Below are 24375 nucleotides of genomic sequence, written 5' to 3'. Positions count from 1 at the left end.
CCCACTCCCCGCCCCCTGGGGCCGCACGGCGGCGACGGAAGCATGGAGGGCGAGAGCACGACGGCGGTGGTCTCAGGATTTGTGCTCGGCGCGCTCGCCTTCCAGCACCTCAACACCGACTCGGACACGGTGAGCCGAGGGCTGGGGCGGGATCCGGCGTCGCCTCGGAAGGGCCCTCCCAACCCCCTGCGCTTGGGCGACCTCCGGGCCGCCGCTGCTCGGGTCCAGCCCGTGGGCTCCCCGCCGCCGACGCCCAGGCTCTCTGCCGTCGGAGCTGCCTTCTCTCGCTCCCGAGAGGTCCTAGAGATGCCAGATGCCTTCACTAGGGTCAGCTGCCCTCTCGCAACCAGTGCGTTTCCGTGCCTTGCTCGCTCCCGTGTCTGTTGGGAGTCCCCTTTTCTTGTCGAAGTCGGTCGTGAAGGAATAGAAAGTTCACACAGCGTTCCCCCCGCGGCTCGGAACGTAGCGGGTTAACTTGCTTCTCGCTCCCGATCGTGGTTTTCGCAGACAACTCGATGTTTCCCTTGCGGAGCCGTAGCTGGGCACGTTTGCTCAGATGGATGGCTTGTAAAGGGAAGATGGATGATCCACCGGTGGCTATTTTGGCGTCAGTCTTAGTACGCGGAGAAGATGTATGTCGGGTATCTGACTTATTTGCATTTGTGTCAAATTTATTAAGCTATAGCCTCAGCTTTCGCTTATAAACATTTAAGTATAACCTCCAATATTAAATATTTAAATGCTGATTTCACACTTTGCCTAGGTTCAAAACCTCTAGATAAAGTTAAGTAGTGAAGTAGTTTGGTTTTTTTTTTTAGTAGAGCCTATTTTTAAAACTTTTATATTTATGAAACTAAAAACCACTGTAAAACTTTGAGCCCGAGAAGTAGTGTCATAGAGACTAAGTGCTTTGTGTTAGTCGTTCACAAAGAGTCGTTAGTGGTGTCCGACTCTCTGCGACCCTATGGGCTGTATAGCCTGCCAGGCTCCTCTGTCCTTGGTATTCTCCAGGCAAGAATACTGAAGTGGGTTGCTATTCCCTTCTCCAGGGGATCTTACTGACCCAGGAATGGAACCTAGGCCTCCTGCATTGCAGGCAGATTCTTGGCCGTCTGAGCCACCAGGGAGGTGTTTAGTAACTTGCCAATAGGGTTTAGAGAATATCCTACTGTTCTGAGCCTTGTGATTTCCGCTAAATTTTGTGTCTTTCATTTTGTAATAAAGGCTTGTCTTTTCCAAAATAGTTTTTTGGCACAATCCTAAAAATCACTTCATGGAAGATAGATGGGGAAACAGTGGAAACAGTGTCAGACTTTATTTTTTGGGGCTCCAAAATCACTGCAGATGGTGATTGCCATGAAATTAAAAGACGCTTACTCCTTGGAGGGAAAGTTATGACCAACCTAGATCACATATTGAAAAGCAGAGATATTACTTTGCCAACAAAGGTCCATCTAGGCAAGGCTATGGTTTTTCCTGTGGTCATGTATGGATGTGAGAGTTGGACTGTGAAGAAAGCTGAGTGCCAAAGAATTGATGTTTTGAACTATGGTGTTGGAGAAGACTCTTGGAGAGTCCCTTGGACTCCAAGGAGATCCAGCCAGTCCATCCTAAAGGAGATCGTCCTGGGTGTTCATTGGAAGGACTGATGCTGAAGCTGAAACTCCAATACTTTGGCCACCTCATGCCAAGAGTTGACTCATTGGAAAAGACCCTGATGCTGGGAGGGATTGGGGGCAGGAGAAGGGGAGGACAGAGGGTGAGATGGCTGAATGGCATCACCAACTCGATGGACGTGAGTTTGAGTGAACTCTAGGAGTTGGTGATGGACAGGGAGGCCTGGTGTGCTGCGATTCATGGGGTCGCAAAGAGTCAGACATGACTGAGTGACTTAACTAACTAACTCATAAGGTTGGAATTGATAGCTTTCATGTATGCAAATTTCAGAGAAGGCAATGGCACCCCATTCCAGTACTCTTGCCTGGAAAATCCCATGGATGGAGGAACCTGGAAGGCTTCAGTCCATGGGGTCGCTGAGGGTCGGACACGACTGAGCGACTTCACTTTCACTTTCCACTTTCATGCATTGGAGAAGGAAATGGCAACCCACTCCAGTGTTCTTGCCTGGAGAATCCCAGGGACGGGGGAGCCTGGTAGGCTGCCGTCTATGGGGTCACACAGAGTCGGACACGACTGAAGTGACTTAGCCTAGCCTAGCCTATGTATGCAAATTTAAATTACATTGTAGCTTAACACCTAGCATAGAGCAAATATATGATGATTTAAAATACGTGTGGTTGTGGAAATTATCTTCAAATATGTTAGTGTAAATATAAACAGAATGGGTCTAATTCTGTGTAGCTTAAAGGATTAGCATTTGCAAAGTACCATACTGTTAGGGCTTTGCTTCTCAGATCTTTTTCCTAAAGCCTTTAAAAGGTGGTTTTCTGGGTAGTTGTATTGTCTTCTGCTGTCTCTTTTCCAGGGCTTTGCCTAGAACACTAGAGGGTAGAGTTCTGGATTGTTCCTGTTTGATTCTAATGAAGACTCACATCGTGGAAACATTGCTTTGCGTTCCTCTAATGAATTTTTAAAAGTAGTCTTAACTGACTATAAAGATTAAAAATTCATTGTTAAGCACATTTTGTCTCTAAATGTACCAAGAGAAATAATTGAATTCTCTGAAATTCACAGAAGTCACTGCTGTTGTGGCAAAATCCCTACATCTTAAAAAGAACCAGGCTCTTCTTTTATAAAGTAGACTCTGATATTTCCAAATCATTAATTATGAGCACAGTTCTTAATACTAAAAAGCCCATCCTGTGTCATTTCATAGCACAGAAGCCACCACTGTCTCTCAGAAGCCCGTGCCATTGATGCCCATGGTCATTTGGGATGGTCGATTATTGGCACTGTTCCTTCTACCTATGATGATTTCCTTATAGATGGGTGGTGGATTAGTCGCTAAGTTGTGTCCAACTCTTGCGACCCCATGGACTGTAGCCCACCTGGCTCCTCTGTCCATGGGATTTCCCAGGCAAGAATACTTGAGCCGGTTGCCTTTTTCCTTCTCCAGGGAATCTTCCCAACCCAGGGATCAAACCCATGTCTCTGGCATTGGCAGGCAGACTCTTTGTAAGCTTTCCTTACAAATGGAGCTTCCCTGGTGGATCAGCCAGTAAAGGATCCACCTGCAATGCGGGAGATCTGGGTTCGATCCCTAGGTTGGGAAGATCTCCTGGAGAAGGAAACAGCTACCCACTTCAGTATCCTGTCCTGAAGAATTCAGACAGAGGAGCCTGGTGGGCTACAGTCCATGGGATCGCAAAGTGTCAGATGCAGCTGGTCAGACACAGCTGAGCGACTTTCACTTACAAATGGGAGTCTTCTTTTTAAGGCTAACTGTGCTGCTCCTCCTTCCTCAAACATTGTGCTCTCATTTCTGGCTTTAAGCCTTTTGTGCTTCCAAGAGTGCTAAAGTCATGTGGTATTTACAGTCTCTTCTACCCACGTTTTCCCATGTAAACTGAAGTGCACCTGGTCTTTTGAGTATGCCCCAGTTGGTAGCACACACTTGTACATGTTGTAAAAGTCTTGGGAAATACCGGTGAATTAAGTGACTGAATGGTAATCCTATTGGTGTTTTCCATATACTGCTTATTCTTATCCTCCTAGGAAGGTTTTCTCCTCGGGGAAGTGAAAGGTGAAGCCAAGAACAGCATAACTGATTCCCAGATGGATGATGTTGAAGTTATTTATACAATTGGTGAGTCACTTATTTCTGTGTCTTCCTATTTTGATAGTTTATGCTGAAAGGGATCAGCATAAGTTACTTTTAAGTTGTTAAGGAATAGATAAGAATTTTTAAAGGCAAATTTTAGAACAATGTATCACACTCATTTCTTAAAGTTATGGCTATACCCTAAAGCAAAAAACAGTGTGAGACGTAGGAAGCAGATTAAGATTACTGTCGGGAGAAAAGGATGAAACATCGTTCCTGCATGTATGTGAGTGGCAGGGAGATGGTCCAGCAAAAGAAGGAACGAATAAGCAAGACCAAGAGAAAAGAGGTAAAACAGGTGGGAGTAAAACGTAAAATGGCGCAGAAAATTTGGAAGATGAGAACTAAAAAAACTTAGTGGTTAAATAACTGGAGTGTTAGTCACTCAGCCCTCTTTGTAACCTCCTGGATTGTAGCCCACCAGACTCCTCTGTCCATGGGATTTCCCAGGCAAGAATACTGGAGTGGGTTGCCATTCCATTCTCCAGGGGATCTTCCCGACCCAGGGATCGAACTGAGGTCCCCTGCACTGCAGGCAGATTCTGTACTGTCTGAGCCACCAGGGAAGCCCAAAGGTTGGGCCTTGTCACCATTAGGTATTATCAGATCTTTCAGTCTTTGCCAGTTTGATAAGTGAAAAAAGTACAACCTGCAGATATTTACTTGAAAGATTCTTCTACAGCAGTTTGGTGTTGGGTTTTCTCATATAGATGAAGACTCATTAATCAAACTGATGTCTTTGAAGTAACTAAGGAAATTTCGGGTAGTTTGGCTAGGATCTCCCCGAGGAGAAGACCTGTCACAGGAACTGTCTGAGAGATGGGTGATGAGTGTTAACAGTGATCCTGTAAAGGCTGTCCGACAAACACAGAAAGACGGGGTGCCTAGAAGAGCTTGTATTGTCTTGATGACTTTCTGTGTGATCATATGTGAGTCTTTTCGCTCTTTTCACTGTTCCCTACTGAATCTTGAGGGATCTGAAAGTTTGGAATGATAGAGGAAACACCATATTCATCTTGATACTTCTTACATGAATTGCTTCCTATGTGATCTGTAATGATGTCTCATATGATAGAATTTAATGTTTGCACAGCATCTGCAACTACCAGAATTTAGATGTTTTTAGATGTAGTATTTCTACAGACAGGAGAATAAAATTCACCTCTTAAGAGATGTTGAACATTTTTTCTCTAGTCTACAATTAACACTGACAAATCCTTTATGAAACAATCAGTTGGAAAAACAGATAATTCCTTTAACAACTGCTTTTATCAGTTGGGTAAAATTGGAGCATAACTGTTTCAGAACTCAGTGAATATAGTGACTATGACTTTGTCTTTTGTGTAGCCATTGTTAAACCTAGTTAGAAAGAACATAGCATTTTAGTCACGAGTGAGGCTCTGGGTTGAAATTCTGGCTCCACCAGTGGCTTGGGTAAACCATCTCTCTGCCTGTTGTCTCATCTTTAAAATGGAAGGAATAATTACATCTATCACATGGGTTTGTGGTCAGGATTAAATGAGATAACAGTAACATAAATCCTGGCATGGAATGCTTGATATACTTGATATACGTTATTCAAGTGATCATTAATGTAATCATAACTAAACATTCTTTGTTTTTTCCCCCCAGACATTCAGAAATACATTTCATGCTATCAGCTTTTTAGGTGAGTAGTAAGAGCAAGTCAGAAATCCATTGTGAAAACTATTATCTGCAAGTGAATCTTTATAACTAACAAAGTATCTTAGTTACAAGTTATACATGGTGGTACAGATGAAAATAAAGACTTTTAAAATACCTGATACTTCACCTCTTCATTTCGGCCCTGTCTAATAGTTCTTTCTCTGTGTTTATCTGCTTCGTTCAGTTGGTCCTCACTGCCTCTCCCAGGCACCAGTTTACCTTGAGAATTGCTTTTCCTTCTCCCACCCATCACCTCATCACATACTGTAAACTCAGTGACACACTCTCGTGCATCAGCAGCAGCCCTTTTTTCCTATCTTTTTATTCCGGTTTATTTTATCATCTGTTGCCTCACTTCTGTTTTTTTATTGTTACCTTTTGTCTATTAACTGGTTAGGTTCTTTATCTAACCTGCTTCCTGTTGTTTTTCAAGGGTAGAAACCTACACTATTAACCTACAGATAGTAGTAGTACTCTTAGCCCTGATAGGCTGTGATATTGTTAAAAACTTTTCATTGAGGTTTATAATACATAGAAAAGTACACAAATCAGTGAACTTCCATACAGTAAGCAACCATAACCATAAAACAATATGGTGTGGTTCTGGTGAAATAGCTTTATGGTTTATGTAAATGGTATGTGAATGTCTTAGAGTCACATTGTATGCACCATTTCCGAGGTTGTGTGAGAGTTGTGGTGGAGCAGAGTGTTAAGGAGGCTTAGTGTGGTCTTAAACTGCTGTACTAGAAAGGGGCACAGTTCCTCTGTGCTGCCTAATATACAATGGGTATGAGAAAATACCTTTTGAATGAGGGATTCTTGGTGGAGATTCATAAAGAGTACTTTCTTGAGGAACTCTGGGGCAGGAATGGATTAAGGAGGGAGAATAAAAAAAAATAAGTCATTCAGTATCTCCTGGCAACCACTTTGCATAATTAGACCAGCTTTTAATAGAGTCTTAGAGCTGAGGACGCCGTCTGGTCCAGTGATAAGGCAGCCATGCCTCAGCCTTTTAGGTTTACAGAATTGTGGGGCAGGGGACGGAATAACTAACTGGTCAGCAGTAGGGCAAAACTAGAAGAATCCAGATTTCTTAAGTCCTAATCCTACAGCATGCTGTCCTGTTTCTCTCTCGTTTTAAATGATACAGGTGCACGTATTAAAATCCGTCTTTCAATACCATACTTCATGGAATCCGAGCTGGATGAGCCTTAGTACTCAGTTTTGTATTCTAATACGCAAGGTGGCAAACTGTGGCCCCATGACCTGTTTTTATGTGGCCCTCAATAAATAACATGTTTTTTAAGAGTTAAAATGACTGACAAATATGTAACAGAGACCATTTCACAAAGCCTAAGATATTTACTTTTCTGGCTTTTACAGCAAAAGTTTCTCAACACTGCTTTGATACATTGTTTCTTAATGTTTTCTACTGAAATATACTGATTCTCTCACCTCAGAAATCTGGAAAACAGCCCATTGAAGCCTAAAACTCAAAGTCACTAAAAAAAATAAAGCAGTTTAACTTGAATTCTACTGCACAATGTATTTCTATTAAAAAAAGCCCCGTTTCCCAAAAGCTTCACATAAATTGGTGCTTGCACAGAAGATGTACTGGGTTGTCCTGCTGTTTCTTTTACACTCTGGTATGTTGCCTTGTTCCCCAGTTTGAGAAGCTCAGAAGTGGATCATCCTAGAAAAAACACAGGAGTAAACTCTTGCATTTAGATTTTTCATGTTGGAATGAATAGGTGAGATGAAAGAGTCTGTTCAGTGAGTTGAACTGTTCCCCTTTAGAGGTAGAACACTTTATTTTGTCTATTTTGTAAGTTAAAAAGAAAAAGAATATTGCCTATTAGGATATATTTTTTCACTTTCATGTAGCTGAATTTTTTCAGTGTGCAGATTAGAGTTACCAGTAAAAGCCTATTACAGTGAATAGTATTTGTCAGGAATTTGGCATAACAGATACCTCATCATCGAAAAGAATATTGTTGATCTTGGAAGTTAAAAAGGAGGAAAATATTTGCCAGCCCTGGAGGGGAAAGAAAGCTGGAAGTCAATGCTTTAGAATCTTGTAGAAATACTTTTCACTTCTCCCTACATTTCCTATCTATATTTAACATTCCAGCTACAGAACAGAGATCACTAAACTAATACCTATCCCCTCCCTGACTCCCCCAAAAATCAACCAGCTCCTAAAGCACTTCTCTTAATTTAAGTATAGCTTTTGGAATTAGCAATGAATAAATTGTTTTCTTTTTGTTTTGCTTCATTACACATTCTTTTGTATGTGTCATTATTGTAAAAAAAAGTTTTAGTATGTAAATTGTGAACTAGCTATGTGAACTTAAAAATACCTGTATTTAATGGATAGTTTGTTTTGTTTTAGGTTAAAAAAAATGTGGTGCCCATACTTATCCCTTGAAGTTTCTCCATTCCTTTTCCTTTTTAATTGCTTTTGGACCACATATTTCTACCACTTTTAAGTCTGTTCATTTGAGAACTTTTTCTCCTATTTATTTTAGAACTTCATCTAACAGGTAAGTAAGTCTATGAATGTTGGGTTGTTGGGCTAGGAGTAACTAAAATTAAAAGTGCCAATAAAATCATCATATTTTTAGTTTATTTCAAATGCCTTTAATTTTGTCTTTTACAGCTTTTATAATTCTTCTGGTGAAGTAAATGAGCAGGCGCTGAAGAAAATATTATCAAATGTCAAGAAGGTATTCCCTGATTTACCCTTTCTCTTTTTGTATTATATGTATTATTTTAAGCTCCTGAAAATGTGTAATACTTTGACAGAACTTTCAAGCAGCATTTGTCTTCACAAAGTTTTCTGTAAAGCAGGTAAGGAAAGACTTGTTCTTTCCAGAAATTCAGAGGGGTTTCTCTGAAAGCAAAGCTCCTGCTGCTGCTGCTGCTAAGTCACGTCAGTCGTGTCCGACTCTGTGCGACCCCATAGACGGCAGCCCACCAGACTCCCCCATCCCTGGGATTCTCCAGGCAAGAACACTGGAGTGGGTTGCCATTTCCTTCTCTAATGCATGAAAGTGAAAAGTGAAAGCGAAGTCGCTCAGTCATGTCCAATCCTCAGCAACCCCATGGACTGCAGCCTTCCAGGCTCCTCTGTCTGTGGGATTTTCCAGGCAAGAGTACTGGAGTGGGGTGCCATTGCCTTCTCCGGAAAGCAAAGCCAGTCACTAAGAATCTTCATCTTGTTCTCTCCTTCTCCTGGCTGTTGTGGCTTACATAGTGTCTCCCTTCTCTCCATCTCCACCTTGCCCCTTCCCACACCACTTATCACTAGGGACTTACTCCACTGCCGTCCTTTGCCATGGCTACAGTTAGTTTCTCCTGTTGCAGGTATGGTTTCCCACACAGCACCTAATCTGGATCCTCCCCAGCCTGCTTGGTGTTCAGTTAAAACTTGTTGAATTTTTGTCCAAAGACAGCATTTTTTCTTAATACTTATTTCCCCTTAAAACTTCTCCATCTCTTAGTCGAGAATAAAAGTAGATTTAGTAAAAGAAGTTTCTTTCAAAAACCATCCCTGTTGAAAGTGCTTGAGCTTTTCCTCCAATTTTATTTGGGTATTTAAAAATGTACTTGTAACTAGCTAGGACATGGAGGAACCCTAGATGTCCATCAACAGATGAATGGATAAAGCAGCTGTGATACATATATACAGTGCAGTATTATTCAGCCATAAAAACGAATGCATTTGAGTCAGGATGAACCTAGAACCTATGATACAGAATGACGTAAGTCAGAAAGAGAAAAACAAATATCACATGTTAATGCATATATATGGAATCTAGAAAGATGGTACGGATGAACCTATTTGCAGGGCTGCAGTGGAGACACAGACATGGAGAACAGACTAATGGACACGGAGGTGAGGGGAGGAAAGAGAGGGTAGGATGAATGGAGACAGTCACATGGAAACGTACACTGCCGTACTGAAAATAGATAGCCAATGGGAATTTGCTGTATGACTCTGCAAACTCATACCCAGGCTCTGTAACAACCTAGAGGGGTGGGATGGGGTGGGAGGTGGGAGGGAGCTTCAAGAGAGAGGGGGTATATGTGTAACTGTGGCTGATTGATGTTGATGTATGGCAGAAAACAGCACAATATTGTAAAGCAATTAGCCTTCAATTAAAAATAAATTTTTAAAAATGTACTTGTAAAAATGTTTTAGTTTTAAAATAAAAGTAATTTTATTTTCCTCAATTTAAACATGCAAACATTAAAATTAGTTGTTGAAACTGTCAGAGATCTCCAAAGTGGTTGTTTTTCTCTTAGTACTAAGTTTCCAGTAAATGTGATTTTCTCCAGTTTGAAGAAAAAGGTTTAGTGATACTAACAACACATTTGTTTAGCGTGTTATAATTTACAGAACCCTTTCATATGATCTTAATCGTGCAACAAAGTCTGATAACATGCCTGTTGTATAAATTTCAGTTAAAAGCTATTGGCTTCAGTTTACTTCCTTAGCAAACCAAAGATCCAGACAGGAAGTTAATTGGTTTTCATTGACATTTTCTTCATTTAAATTTTGTCTAAAGATTAAGATTTAAGATAGAAAATGCCATAAGAGAACTAGAGGAAGTTAAGAATTTTTCCTTTAATCCATATTGAATAAAATTGTAGTGCTGTTAACTGAATGGGAAGTAATTTAACTGCAAGTCAGTTTGCACACTATATATAAGGTTAAAGCAATATTAAATGTATGTTTTGATTATTTAGGCCTCAAATCTTGCTGAATATTAAGCCATTTTCAAGATTGTCAGTTTCATTACTTATGACAGTAAAACAGATAATAATTGTAACCATGAAGGTATACACCTGATATATTATTTCTTTCAGGATGTGGTTGGTTGGTACAAATTGCGACGTCATTCAGACCAGATCATGACATTTAGAGAGAGACTGCTTCACAGAAACTTACAGCAGCATCTTTCAAGCCGGGAACTTGTTTTTCTGTTATTAACACCAAGTATAATAACAGAAAGCTGCTCTACTCATCGACTGGAGCATGCCTTATATAAACCTCAGAAAGGGTAAATGTTGACCAGTTACTGGCTATTTTCAGATAAGAAAAAAATGTGCTTAGTATTTTCATTGTACTTTTTATGGCTTACTGTTCTCGTATATTGGCATTAGATTGTCACTGTAATTCTTTTTGGTCTGTTTTAACATTGGTTCTTTATAGATGGGAAAATGAAGTTCAGATAAGGAAATTAGAAGTCCAGTATGGCAACCCACACCAGTATTCTTGTCTGGAGAATCCCATGGACAGAGGAGCCTGGTGGGCTGCAGTCCCTGGGGTCATAAGAGTTGGACACGACTTAGCAACTAAACAACAGTGGAATGATGCTTGCATTCCTGACACTGAGAATTTGCTGTTATTTGCCATAAGGTGGAAAAAATATGCATGCTTTAGGTATCAGTTGCTAAGGAATATAATGTAGAACTGAAGCCTGTGTACCTGAGCAGTTTTTCTCTTAACCTCTGCCAGGAAACAGGTGTTTCTTGTTGATCCACCAAAATGAGTTACTAGGACTCTCCACAGGAAATACAGACAGCATTTTCATAGAGTATGAAAATGAAGTTCAGAGAGTACCAATGAAGAGTAATTCTATCGTTCATGAAAGATAGGATGAATCGCAGTGGTAATACCTTATTTTCACATGTGGTGATCAGTTAAAATAGCCATTAAAGTATTTTTTCACACAATAATCTTACACTATGCACATCTCACAATTTTTAAAAGCTATTTGCCTCAAATCAATAATTTTTTCTTGCGTAAATAGTAAGGAATGGGGTTTTTGTTTGTGTTTTAATCTTATAGGAAAAGGTAGTCTATACTAATAACTAGATGCTAGCTTTTCACTTTATTTTAACTTTATTTTAAAAATGTTTATTTCTTCAGACTTTTTCATAGGATACCTTTAGTGGTGGCCAATCTGGGCATGTCCGAACAGCTGGGTTATAAAACTACATCTGGTTCCTGTACGTCTGCTGGTTTCAGTCGAGCAGTAAACACACACAGGTGAGATTCCTCAACTGTTTTCCCAACTCAACTGCTTTCCCACTAAACTCCTATTCATTTTTTGAAGTTAATTTTTTATTACACAAGGAATAAAAATAAAAGGAAAACTGACTAATGGCCACATTACTCAAGTTTACTTAAGTAAACGACTTCTCTGTATTTCCTTCCAGCATCTGTCCATTTGTCAAATACGAAAGGGGGTGGTAGTGTACAGCCTACATATTATGACATATTTACTCTTAGAATAAGGAGCTAGCCTCAAAATAATAATTTTCTAAGGCAGCAGTTCAGATTATAAAGGCAAAAAAATTAGATTGTATATTAAATTAAAAAAAAAATGAGGCTTTAGTCAAGACTCACACTGTGGAGCTGTTAAGTTTTGTGAGCAGTAAGGGGATAATGAATGTCAGAAATCACAACACTGGTACTGTAGGGTACTTCCTAAATGTAAATTTTATGAGACTAATGAACTCGATTTTATTTATCTTTGTGTTCCCACAGTGCTTAACAGTGCCTTATTGAAATTGAATACCGTGTTTCATTGATTTTAAGACACAAAGTTTTATATTTATCTCAGTTGGGAGTTTTATAAAACATGCCTTAGAATTGTTTTTCTTTTATAATGTTGCTTTTTTCAATCCATGATGCCTTGAACTTAGTAAGATAACTGACTGATGGCATTGCCAAGACAGATCCGTCCTCTACCCCTCTCCTTCAGTCTTTATCTACTTTCACTTAACTTCTCCTTTGAGTCCTGGAAATAGTATTTAGGAGGCTAAAAAGTTTGCTGAGGTGAAGATAGATGAACTAGGTTTTCTGGTTGGTTTTGTTGTATACAATAGGTTAACAAAATTGTGGTCCCTGCAAAGCCAATAAAAACAATCTTCTATTGTTCCTCAACTACAAAGTTTTTTTATTGTATTATTAAAATCAGTTATATACATTTGCCTGGAAGAAATGGTAATTTTTTTATAGCTCTGAATTTTTTAAAGAAGATGGATCTTTAAAGGAGGTGCAGAAGATAAATGAAATGTATACTTCTTTACAAGATGAATTAAAGGTAAGTTAAACATTTAAAGGTCTCTTATAGAACAGACTTGTGGACACAGTGGGGGAAGGAGAGGGGTGGGACGAATTGACAAAGTAGCACTCACATACACACATTACCATATGTAAAACAGATGGCTAGTGGGAAGTTGCTATCTAACAGGGAGCTCAACCCAGTGCTCTGGGAGAACCTAGAGGGGCAGGATGGGGGTGGAGAGGTGGGAGGGAGATTCAAGAGGGAAGGGACATGCATGTACTTACGGCCGATTCACGTTGTTGTATGGCAGAAACCAACACAACATTGTAAACCAATTAATTATCCTCCAATTAAAAAATGTTAAAAATCTCTTACAGAGTTCATATCACATTGATCACTGAATATATACTCAGGGACAGCTTCATGGTTGCCTAGACATAAGTTTTTGTATTGGTTTAGCTTCATTAATGAAGACCTCCATCTCAGTGATCGACAGAAATACTGTGTCTTGGCTGCATCTCTGCTTCTTTTCTAAATGTCGTCTTCATTCTGGGGTCCAGCCCTTATGTGGGACATGTTCATCTCATGACAAAGGGAAAAGAGCAGTAAAACTGGTGGAAATTCACAGCAGCTCTTAGAACTTCTGCTCAGAGCTGGCATATCACCTACCTCCACTCACATTTTACGGGCCAGAGGATGCCATGGTAGTAGGCAGGGATATATGACCCTTTTACAGGATAAAAAGAGAAGCAAATATTTGAGAACAAAACAGTCTGCCACAGTAGAGTTGTCTCACTGTGTCCACTCAGGTCCCTTGAGAAGTAGACATCAACATGGGCATTGAGACATGCAGGTGGTTTGTTAGACCTTTGAAGAATAAAGGGGAGAGCCCAAGAGTGGCAGGGAGACTTGCCATGTTAAGTCTAACACCTGAGAGAGGAGACAGGGGAAGGAGGATGAGGGGGTAGGAAGAGCTGTGGACTACATGGCTAGAAAAACTTGAGCCAGATGATGCAGTCTGAGCATCTCTCATATCCTCACTGTGCTCACTCATTGGCTAAGAGAGGCCCAGGGGGAGCATGAGCTAAGTGCACACAGCAGCAGAACTAAAGGATAGCAGCAGGAGCCATCGGTCAGCTCTGCTTCCTGCAGATGGGGATCTGAGTAGCATGCTCCGTGGCCACCATACTCATCAGTATAGCGCACCAAGAGAAATGGGGTTAATGCATGTTACACACTAGTAATATTGTGCTTTTTTAAATATGAACTACAGTATAGGAACTTTAGAAAATAGAGAAGCGTCAGGAGTCTTACCACTGTAACTGCACTGTTTGCACTTGGTCACATTCTTGTTCTCCCCTAACACACACACCTGCATACTGTGCACAGGGACGGGACACAGAAATTTGTACCATGATTTTTATTTGATGTATCATTCATTTCTCATATTTTAGTTCCTTTTAATAGTATATTTCTTAGAGTGGTATATTAGAACTCTTACATTAAAAGTACCAACTTGGGCTAATTTAGGGAATGGAAAGGTCTGTGAGAGGAAGAGACGACAGATCACTGAGCCTAGGAAGCAACTAGAACCAGGAGCTCGAATGCCATCTGGACTTCCTGTGTCTGCACGCTGGTTTCCTTCATAGTCTCTGTGGATCTTGTTTACTTACCCACTGGCTGACCAGAAAGCAGCTAACCTATAGCTTCTGCATTTAGATCTCTTCTGTTTGAGAGATTAGGACTTGCCAGTTGGCTGTTGCAGTATTTCTGCTTGGCTCAGGTTGGTGAAAGGTTACTAGTGAACTTTTAGGGCAGGGTGTGTAAGTTCATGAGAAATAGGCTGGGTAGAAGTGTCCTAAAGTATGCACTAAAACAGGCTTCAGTTCAGCTCAGTTCAGTCGCTCAGTCATGTCCAACTCTTTGCAACCCCATGAATCACAGCACGCCAGGCCTCCCTGTCCATCACCAACTCCTGGAGTTCACTCAAACTCAGGTCCATCGAGTCAGTGATGCCATCCAGCCATCTCATCTTTTGTCATCCCCTTCTCTTCTTGCCCCCAATCCCTCCCAGCATCAGAATCTTTTCCAATGAGTCAACTCTTTGCATGAGGTGGCCAGAGTACTAGAGTTTCAGCTTTAGTATCATTCCTTCCAAAGAAATCTCAGGGCTGATCTCCTTCACAATGGACTGGTTGGATCTCCTTGCAGTCCAGGGAACTCTCAAGAGTCTTCTCCAGCACAACAGTTCAAAAGCATCAATTCTTCAGCACTCAGCTTTCTTCACAGTCCAACTCTCACATCCATACATGACCACTGGAAAAACCATAGCCTTGACTAGATGGACCTTTGTTGGCAATGTCTCTGCTTTTGAATATGCTATCTAGGTTGGTCATAACTTTTCTTCCAAGGAGTAAGCGTCTTTTAATTTCATGGCTGCAGTCACCATCTGCAGTGATTTTGGAGCCCCCCCCAAAAAAAAGTCTGACACTGTTTCCACATCTATTTCCCATGAAGTGATGGGACCAGATGCCATGATCTTCGTTTTCTGAATGTTGAATTTTAAGCCAACTTTTTCACTCTCCTCTTTCACCTTCATCAAGAGGCTTTTTAGTTCCTCTTCACTTTCTGCCATAAGGGTGGTGTCATCTGCATATCTGAGGTTATTGATATTTCTCTCGGAAATCTTGATTCCAGCTTGTGTTTCTTCCAGCCCAGCGTTTCTCATGATGTACTCTGCCTATAAGTTAAATAAGCAGGGTGATAATATACAGCCTTGATGTACTCCTTTTCCTATTTGGAACCAGTCTGTTGTTCCATGTCCACTTCTAACTGTTGCTTCCTGACCTGCATACAGATTTCTCAAGAGGCAGGTCAGGTGGTCTGGTATTCCCATCTCTTTCAGAATTTTCCAGTTTATTGTGATCCACACAGTCAGAGGCTTTGGCATAGTCAATAAAGCAGAAATAGATGTTTTTCTGGAACTCTCTTGCTTACTACACTATAATTGGAAATTAGATGTTTTTGATCTGATACTGAGAACCATCATCATATATAAATGTTTCTTATCTATATTCCCAAAATGAAATCACTGAGTCAAATGACACATTAAGACCATTCTGCATTTCAAAAATAGTTTTACAGGAATTAAAATCATCAGTTTTATTTTGTAATTGTCAATTTACTTTTTTTCATACTTATTGTTAGTTTCTTAATGTTACGTTTGCAGTAACTATGCATCTCAAAATAATTTGTTTCAAAGCAAGTTAAATATCTTTTGTGTATTATCTAGGAAGTAACTTGAATGATAAAACTGTATAAGTGGGAACTTATTCCTTCAGAAAACTGCAAAATAAAATGTTAAAGAGAAATAATCGATGTTATATACCATGAAGGATTTTGTATTGTTTGTGAACCTAGACTGTAGTAACAATTTGGAACTTTGGCTGTGCCCTTATTTTATTCTGCAGAGTATATGTGAAAAAGTAGAACACAGTGAGAGAGCTGTAGAAAAACTACTAAATGATGTAAACAGATTAAAAGGAGAAATTAAAAAAAGAAAACAAGCACAGATGCAAGCAACACGTAAGTAAAAAGTTCACGTTATCACTACTATCTTTGCTTCAAAGGAAAATTCTCCCTGATTGAATTATGGATGAGGTGACTGCACTAAATGATGAACTTGCCACCTGAGGATTAAAAATAACTTATATTAATACTCTTAAATCCCACCCAACAAAGAACATGGTGCTACTGTAGCTATGCTATCTTGATATTAAGAAATATAACTTTAATTTCCTGTTAGGATACTGTGACATACAAATTTGGGATTATCATTTTTCTTAATTTAGGTAATCTGGTAGAATTCTTTAAAGTCGTTTTGACTTTACTTACAAATAAATACAAGAGCTTTGTAGTACAGATCCCGTATGCTGAACTGTTTGTTTCCTTGTTTAGGAGAGAAGAATGTCCAAAAAGACCCTCAGGAGAACATTTTGCTTTGTCAAGCTTTACGGACCTTTTTTCCGGATTGTGAACTTCTTCATTCATGTGTTATCTCCTTGAAAAATAGGCGCATTTCTGGAAGTAGCTGTACTACCACCCACCCTCTCAGTGGGGTCGACAATCTAACCCTAATGGTGGAATACACAGACTTTCCTGAAGCTAGTCCAGCTCGTAGTGCCCTGCTGGTGACCAAGAGGAAAGCCTCAGACACGGATGATGGGTGGCAGTTCAAGAAGTCACGGCTGGGAGGGATACAGAACAGACCCTCTAAAACAGATACCAATAGTAGTAACCAAGAACAAGCATCCACAGTGAGCAGCCCAGAAACAGATGAAGAGATTGAGAGAATGAAGGGTTCTGGTGAATATCCACAGTCTCCTACCTTCTGATTCTTTTGGGCCCAAAGGAGATTTTTGATTAGCTGAAGGGGAAAGCCAAATGTTTGTTTGTTTGTTTGTTTGTTTTACTGTGTTCAGCTCTTTGCAGTAACACATAGGGAAGTTCTAGTGCATTTATTTTATAAAATACTTTAAATTGAATCAGTCCAGAATTTGAGTACAGAACAAGCCTGGTAATGCAGTGTGTTTGGATCAGCACTTGTTCAGTTAGGTGAAAAAGCCCATTAGGTGGGACTCAAATGATACATATAAATAAATATGGATGATGTCTATCAGAGATTTCATTTTAACATAAAGCAGAAGTATATATTCATTTGTCAAACTTTTATAGGGCCAGGAACATTTTAATGGATGTATTGGAATTCCTGGGCTTCCCTGGTGGCTCAAATGATAAAGAATGTGCCTGCAGTACAAGAGACCTGGGTTCAGTCCCTGGGTTGGGAAGATCCCCTGGAGAAGGGAAGAGTACCCATTCTAGTATTCTTGCCTGGAGAATTACATGCACAGAGAAGCCTGGCATTCTCCAGTCCATGGGGTCACAAAGAATTGAACACAACTGAGCAACTAACACTATTGGAGTTCCTATGTAAATCACACCCATTACTTATGTAAGTCCCAGTTTTAGATTCTTTAAAGAAATTTGCAAAGCAGCCTAAGTACAAAATGCTACTAGGGTTTTTCATTTCCCATTCCCAATCTTATTTGTCTTAACCATACCTGATTTGACTTTCTTAAAGCTAGTTGTCTTTAATCAGGTCTCAAAGCATTTTAGTTGGTTTTCATTTTAATAATAACTTCTTTTTAATGCTTGTATTCATCAGTACAAAAACAGAACTGACACAGGTCTGGGAACAAAAAAAATCTTGGTAATACAGATCTCAACAAATAAAAGAGAGTTGTAGGCTTCTTTGTGGTTTTTAAAGAGGATGTAAAGCCCGTGTTCGAGAAGGCAGTGGCACCCCACTCCAGTACTCTTGCCTGGAAAATCCCATGGATGGAGGAGCCTGGTAGGCTGCAGTCCATGGGGTCGCTAAGAGTCGGGCACGACTGAGCGACTTCACTTTCATGCATTGGAGAAGGAAATGGCAGCCCACTCCAGTGTTCTTGCCTGGAGAATCCCAGGGACGGCGGAGCCTGGTGGGTTGCCATCTATGGGGTCGCACAGAGTCGGACACGACTGAAGTGACTTAGCAGCAGCAGCAAAGCCCCTGTTCAGTGAGTTGGTTAGTGGAGGTTGGTTAAGAGCACTCTTATGGTTTGGTTTTTGTATGTCTTTTCTGTAACAGAATTTCCCATGAAGACATATCACATGAAGCCTTCATGTTTTACTCTCTGGCTGAAATGCTGAACCCACACATTGACCATTGCTCTTCCATCAGTGACTCCTAAGTGATGGTTTTTCTATATTAGCTATGAATGTGCTGTCATCTTTTATTTATGTGCTAACATACATTAGTTGCTGTGGGGTGCTTATGGAATCCACATAGTACCTGGGATGATGTGTGCAAATCATGAGTTGCTGGGTTTGCTTTACTGGTTACATAAGAAGCGCAGGACAGAGGAAATAGGATTCTGTCTGAACCCTAATTTTAAAATAAGCTTGATGTCCCATCCTTCAGGGAATGAAAAGGAGAAAAAGAATGCTTGTAAGACATTTTTTTCTCATTATTCTCTGTCATTTGGGGATTTGTTTGTATTACTGGAATGAGACATAGCACAGATGCCTATGGATCGGCTTATTTAGAGGACACTTCTAGTTTATGATAGACTAGTCCAGAGCTGAGTGTTGGGTCCTGTGATGGACTGCACCACTGTCCATCCCCAAGTGACATCTCTGCAGAGAGAAGACGCCTGGTCCTACTCAGGCTTATCTGCTTGTTAGGAAATCTTAACAATTTCAAACCTACACCCTGTCCTGTGGGATTTGTCCATGACGTAAGCATTCCACTGTCCTGCACCCATACTCTACAATCCTGTTTACAACACGGAGTCTGGGCATAAAGTCAAGTCCAGTGCAAGTCAGCCCTGCCGTGTGTGACATCGCATTGTCTGCAGTCTGTTGTATGAACTGTCTGGGGGGCCAGATTTAAGTGAAGACCCCACAGTAACAATTTTTTAAGTGTATGTGTACGTTAAATGTAACAAGTGTTAACATTTTAAAATATATGTGTATGTAAATGTGACAAGTATTAACATTTTAAATAATCTGTTTTACCTAGTGAACATTCTGATATGAAGAGGAAGCTTCCCTCCTGAAACGCTTTCCTCATTATTCCAAATTACTATAAGAATTAAAAACTTAATACTTTATAGTTTGACAAGATTTAGCCTGTTAGTTTTTCTACTCAGTGGTTATTAAATCTTATAGTTTAAGCAGTTTGAGCCAGTATTAGCACCACACAACCACTTATTGCAAAATACATTTATTGATGATAACTTTATATAATTTACTCCCTATATCTGATGTTACAAACTTTAGGGTCTTTGAGATAGGCAGGATCCTTGTATGTAACTGGCATAAACCCTGTGAAGAGAGAATGAAAGTTCTTCACAAAAGACAATGAGGAAAATCTTGTTTAGCATAATTCAGCTTTTCAGATGCTCTTACCCAATATTTGAGCTCTCTTAATTGCTTTTGTGATTTCTCTTTGTTTCTTCCCACAAAGACCTATAAAAGAAAATACTTTCTTATTCATAAAAAAATACCAATATTCAAAATGCATGACAATTAATGTCACAGAAGGACTGGAAAACTGTATAGAGCCTGAGAGTAAGTATCTTGGGCTTTGTGGGCCACACAGTCTCTGTCATCATCAATTCTGCTCTTGTAGCTCAGAAATTGTGGAAACTTAGCCATTTAGCAAGTGGCAGATCTGATTTGGCCTGCAGGCAGTAGGCCCCTGGTTTAAATGAGAGCCTGAGGATGACTACAACGTCTTCCCAAACAGCAAAGCCCGAGTTCTCTACATGTTGTCACCCTGTAGTTAACTGAGTATAAGAAGATATGCAAAATAATTACCCTTTTGGCCTCAGACGAGACTTTCTCAAAGTACCCATAGTTTTTGGTCTAATAGTAATTTGTGGCAATATTTGAAAATCTGCCAGTTTTTTTTTTGAATAACAGGAGTAGACATCTACATTTAAGTTGCTGTAATAGAAAACAAAATACCTGTTATGTGCCTTCCATAAATGCATCCAGTAAATGGAGAAATAAACTGGGATAAAAGCTGGTTTGAGGTATATTTGGAAAGGAAAAACATTTTATGTTAATACACTTGTTATTCAACCTTGTATAAATTTCAAAACACAAAACTTATATCACCTTCAAGCTATAAAAGGCTGATTAATAAATTTTAGACAAACTTCAAAAATATGAATAAAAACACTGAACTATGTTCATTCTATTTAAAATAACCAAAGTAATTGTGAAAATTAACATCTCTTCCTCAGTGTGTCAAAAAAAAGTCTATACAACAGATTAATGAGCATGTTCTTTCAGTGCTAAAACTGTTTTCTTCACTTTTCCACAGATAACTTTTCTAAACCACTGCTGCTTACAACAAGGTACAGAACATTCCATCTGTCGTGATAGACTATCCCATAATATCAGACTACAGTGAGGTCTTCAAGATGTACAGGTGTATCAGGCCATTTGCTGCTACTTCTGTTTGATTAATCCTAACACTTGCATTTTACAGTTTCTTGGGCTTTCTCCCACCAAAGAAGCTATCACTGTATACTACTGTCAGTACACTTAACTCCGACACCATCTCCTCCCCCACATTTGCCACTTTTAATCTGCTGAGCGCTCGACCACAGATAAAATGAATTCAAAATAGCGATACTGGTGGTGAGGTAAGATATCAACTTCAACACAGGAGCTTTTCCCTAACTACTCAACCCCACCGACTGAGAATCACTGCCACAGGGAGCTACTGTTCAGAGGTTTGGGGCGAAGAAAAAACAAGACACACTGAGATGATTAAGAGTCAATGAAGGACAGCCCAGAGGTTCCGATTTGAATAAAACAGATGCCTTATCCACGCAAGTATAACCAGATTTGAAGTTACAAAGCTGCTGAAACAGTCACCCCTACACAAAGCCTATTATAAAAACTGACCTGCTTCTCTACTGTATTAATAAAAGAGCAAAAGTCCCAAATCAAGTATCACAGTGAAGTAAAACCAGATCTCACCTGTACATTCTTATAATCTACACGTTTTTCACACAAGATACATTTTTTCAGAGGCTCCTTGTAAGGATTTTCCATTGGAATAGGCTAGCATAAAGGAAAAAAAACAAAAATCTGAAAATGTTTTTTGTGTTAACTTTGAATCAAAATAATCTTAGGGTACCACATTTAAATCTCTCCAAGGGATTAGTTGTACCTTTCTTACTGTTAAAATGAATAAATAACAACAGTTTGGCTTACAAAAGAAAAGCAGTTATTTCTGAAAAAGACCATTTTAAAGTTTGAGAGTATTCATATATATTTTGTACAAGTATCTTGTTTTAGTTTGGCGAAGGAGGGATTAATTGACTGAGGACAATTCTGTGAAAAATACAATCTGGGGGGGAAAGGGTTTATCGGAGGCAAAAAAAATCTTCAATAAGTGATTAAAAATGCTTTGCCCAGATTGTTAGGTGACTAAAAATCCTTATACTTAAGAAAAACAGCACAACAGATAACATATGCAATTCTTAAACTAGTATAGTATCTCTAAATCCATCCCTATATTTCTCTAGATGTTTTACTGATTATTTTTGTGTTACAAAAAGACAATGCCTCCATGTGTGTGCTAAGTTACTGCAATCATGTCCAACCCTTTGTGACCCATGGACTGTAGTCTGCAGGGCTCCTCTGCCCATGGGATTCTCCACGCAAGAATACTGGAGTGGGTTGCCATGTCCTCCTCCAGCGGGTCTTCCTGACCCAGGGATGGAACCCACATCTCTCTCTGTCTCCTGCACTGGCCGGCGGGTTCTTTGCCTCTGTCACCGCCTGGGAGGCCCAGTATGCCCACAGCCTACTGTAATACTACAAGTTTATTCTTTTACTGCAATTTTATAGTAGTGTAAAATTGTTTTATAACAATTTAAAACAGTCCCAGGCTGTTTTATAAGTTTGTGTCAGCCTTTTTGGTTTTTCTTTGTTCACTACTGCTTCTAAAGCTTCCATCACAAAGCCTCAGTCCTAAAATCACTTTAGGTGTCTCCAGTATACAGATTCTGAATCTAGAAATGGCTTTGAAGTCTTGAACCCCTGTAGTTGTATGCAAAACTTCAAATAAATGGGGCTTTGTGCCTTTTTCTGAGGAACCCTTAGCTTTCATGAGTCTCACTGGGATTTAAGGACCCAAAGAGAAGCTCTAGTAATTTCATTTACTCTCTTAACTATGGTGTGAATTAGATGACCAAGATGGATGCTCAAAGGGACTAGAGGAGTTCCTTCGTTTCTTCCAATTCCTCAAATGTTCCTAATTCAACTTACATTCAACTCACGTGTAATGACTATCCCTTCTCTATGTGTTTATATGTGGTCTGCTGCTGCTAAGTCGCTTCAGTCGTGTCTGACTCTGTGACCCCATAGACGGCAGCCCACCAGGCTCCCCCATCCCTGGGATTCTCCAGGCAAGAATACTGGAGTGGGTTGCCATTTCCTTCTCCTTTATGTGGTCTGCTGCTGCTGCTAAGTCACTGCAGTCGTGTCCGACTCTGTGCGACCCTATAGATGGCAGCCCACCAGGCTTCCCCGTCCCTGGCATTCTCCAGGCAAGAATACTGGAGTGGGTTGCCATTTCCTTCTCCAGTGCATGAAAGTGAAAAGTGAAAGTGAAGTTGCTCAGTTGTGTCCGACTGTAGCGACCCCATGGACTGCAGCCTACCAGGCTCCTCCGTCCATGGGATTTTCCAGGCAAAAGTACTGGAGTGGGGTGCCATTGCCTTCTCCGTTACGTGGTCTAACTAGTATCAAATTGTCTTTGTATGTAGCAAGAAAAGCTATACGGCCTAAATCCAATGCTACTACTTGAAATCCATAAAAAAACATACATCTACAGTTTAGAAGAAACTATTTAACGTCCTGACATAAACCTTTAATGACTAAGATAAAAATAGAATTGAATTTGAAATGAGGACAGGGAGTCAAGGTATGGGTAAAGTTTGTAGAACCCCTTTGTTGGGCTTCCTGCAAGTACAGCATGCATCACAACTACCTTTATAAATTCCCAAAGCACGTATCTAGAAAGGAAAATACGGTGTTACAGAAGTCATGCTTCTTGCTAAGAATCTAGGAATTCTCTTACTTCAAAGTTCACTTAAGTGACTACTCATCAATAAATTACAATTTTCAAACTCAGATTAATTATCATCTTTGTCCTTCAGCTGAACTCTATTCAAACAGCTAAGACATAATCTGGTCTTAGTTGCAAATGCCTTATTAAAAGGAAGAAGAAAAATTCTTACCAGGTCCTCACTGCTGGTTACCTGTTTACATTGTGAACAACTTCTCCACAGCACTGCAATTAAACAGAAACAGCAACAAACTTTTTGTTAGCTCAGCAGCTGAGGAAAGATTGTGTTTCTGTTGAGGCAAGATGCACTAAGGGACACAATGTAAAAGGTTTATATCATTACTACTAACAAAGTAAAATAAAGGGCCTTTAGGTTTGAGACAGTGGTAGACTTAGGATAAAAATGTTTTCTGGGGCGTTGGGAAAACGGCATATATACCCCTAGCCATACAACCTCTCACCTGTTCTTGAAATTTATTTTCCCTTCTCTCCGTGGGTAAACACAGATTTTAATGCAAACTGAAAGGCATTGTCATGCCAAAGGGAGAGTGAAAACAGACTCTACAAAAAAAAGCACAAAGCAGATAAAAGTGCAGAAGTGATATATTCCGTGGCCTATGTCACAATTTCGCCCTGATCTGGGGCCCTCGGATATCTGCGATTTGCTGCTAGGTGACTCTGAAAATGCTCCTTCCTTACTAAGTCTACCTGAAGATCTTGGGCAAGTCCTTGCCTCTTTTTGGGAATCGCTCCTCGTACGTTAAAACACTGTACTGGACGACATCTCGTGCCCTCTTCAGCTTTAAAATACTAGTCATTTAAATACGGGCCATTACTGATGCCCACTTCTATTGGCGAAACAATCGCCTAAACACCAGCGTCCTTTAGCTAACAGCGACGACTCCAACGACCTAACTAGACCTAAACCAACCGCTGCAGTGCTACAGAAGAGCATAGGATATGGAGACTTTACCTGCACGAGTCCCGGAATTTGTGAGGCAGACAAAAGCCGTTGGGAAACGCGTAAACTTTCTCTTCCCCAGCCCACCGCAAAGACCTAGCACAGCAGCCATGGTTCCTTGCTCCTCCCCTTCCTTTCCTGTTTCCAAAAACGTCCTGACAAGTCCCTT

The 24375-nt window shown here is 40.1% G+C and overlaps 2 protein-coding genes across 6 annotated transcripts; one reads left to right on the top strand and one right to left on the bottom strand.

Annotated features, from left to right (window-relative positions):
- Window positions 1–20182, top strand: ABRAXAS1 (abraxas 1, BRCA1 A complex subunit). Of its 4 annotated transcripts, XM_019963032.2 has the most exons (10): window positions 47–129; window positions 508–641; window positions 3676–3766; window positions 5414–5450; window positions 8127–8193; window positions 10340–10533; window positions 11406–11525; window positions 12501–12585; window positions 16020–16134; window positions 16507–20182. In XM_019963032.2, the coding sequence occupies exons 2-10, from the start codon at window positions 516–518 to the stop codon at window positions 16941–16943; spliced, it is 1272 nt and encodes a 423-aa protein (XP_019818591.2). In that variant the 5' UTR covers window positions 47–129; window positions 508–515; the 3' UTR covers window positions 16944–20182. The 4 variants fall into 4 exon arrangements, with proteins under 4 accessions (XP_019818592.2, XP_019818591.2, XP_019818593.2 ...); XM_019963033.2 differs by lacking the exon at window positions 508–641 and having other exon boundaries at window positions 1–129; XM_019963034.2 differs by lacking the exons at window positions 47–129; window positions 508–641 and adding an exon at window positions 7860–8010 and having other exon boundaries at window positions 3675–3766.
- MRPS18C (mitochondrial ribosomal protein S18C) lies at window positions 6711–24375 on the bottom strand. 2 transcript variants are annotated; one of them, XM_070791714.1, is made up of 6 exons: window positions 24219–24375; window positions 23418–23470; window positions 21148–21231; window positions 20122–20179; window positions 19561–19620; window positions 6711–7160 (listed from the first exon to the last, which is right to left on the bottom strand). In XM_070791714.1, the coding sequence occupies exons 1-6, from the start codon at window positions 24316–24318 to the stop codon at window positions 7156–7158; spliced, it is 360 nt and encodes a 119-aa protein (XP_070647815.1). In that variant the 5' UTR covers window positions 24319–24375; the 3' UTR covers window positions 6711–7155. The 2 variants fall into 2 exon arrangements, with proteins under 2 accessions (XP_070647815.1, XP_019818594.1); XM_019963035.2 differs by lacking the exon at window positions 6711–7160 and adding an exon at window positions 19360–19476.

This window comes from Bos indicus, chromosome 6, assembly GCF_029378745.1.
Source record: "Bos indicus isolate NIAB-ARS_2022 breed Sahiwal x Tharparkar chromosome 6, NIAB-ARS_B.indTharparkar_mat_pri_1.0, whole genome shotgun sequence".
Classification (NCBI taxonomy): domain Eukaryota; kingdom Metazoa; phylum Chordata; class Mammalia; order Artiodactyla; family Bovidae; genus Bos; species Bos indicus.
Note: the sequence above shows the minus strand (reverse complement) of the source record. Positions and strands in the feature narration are given on the sequence as shown.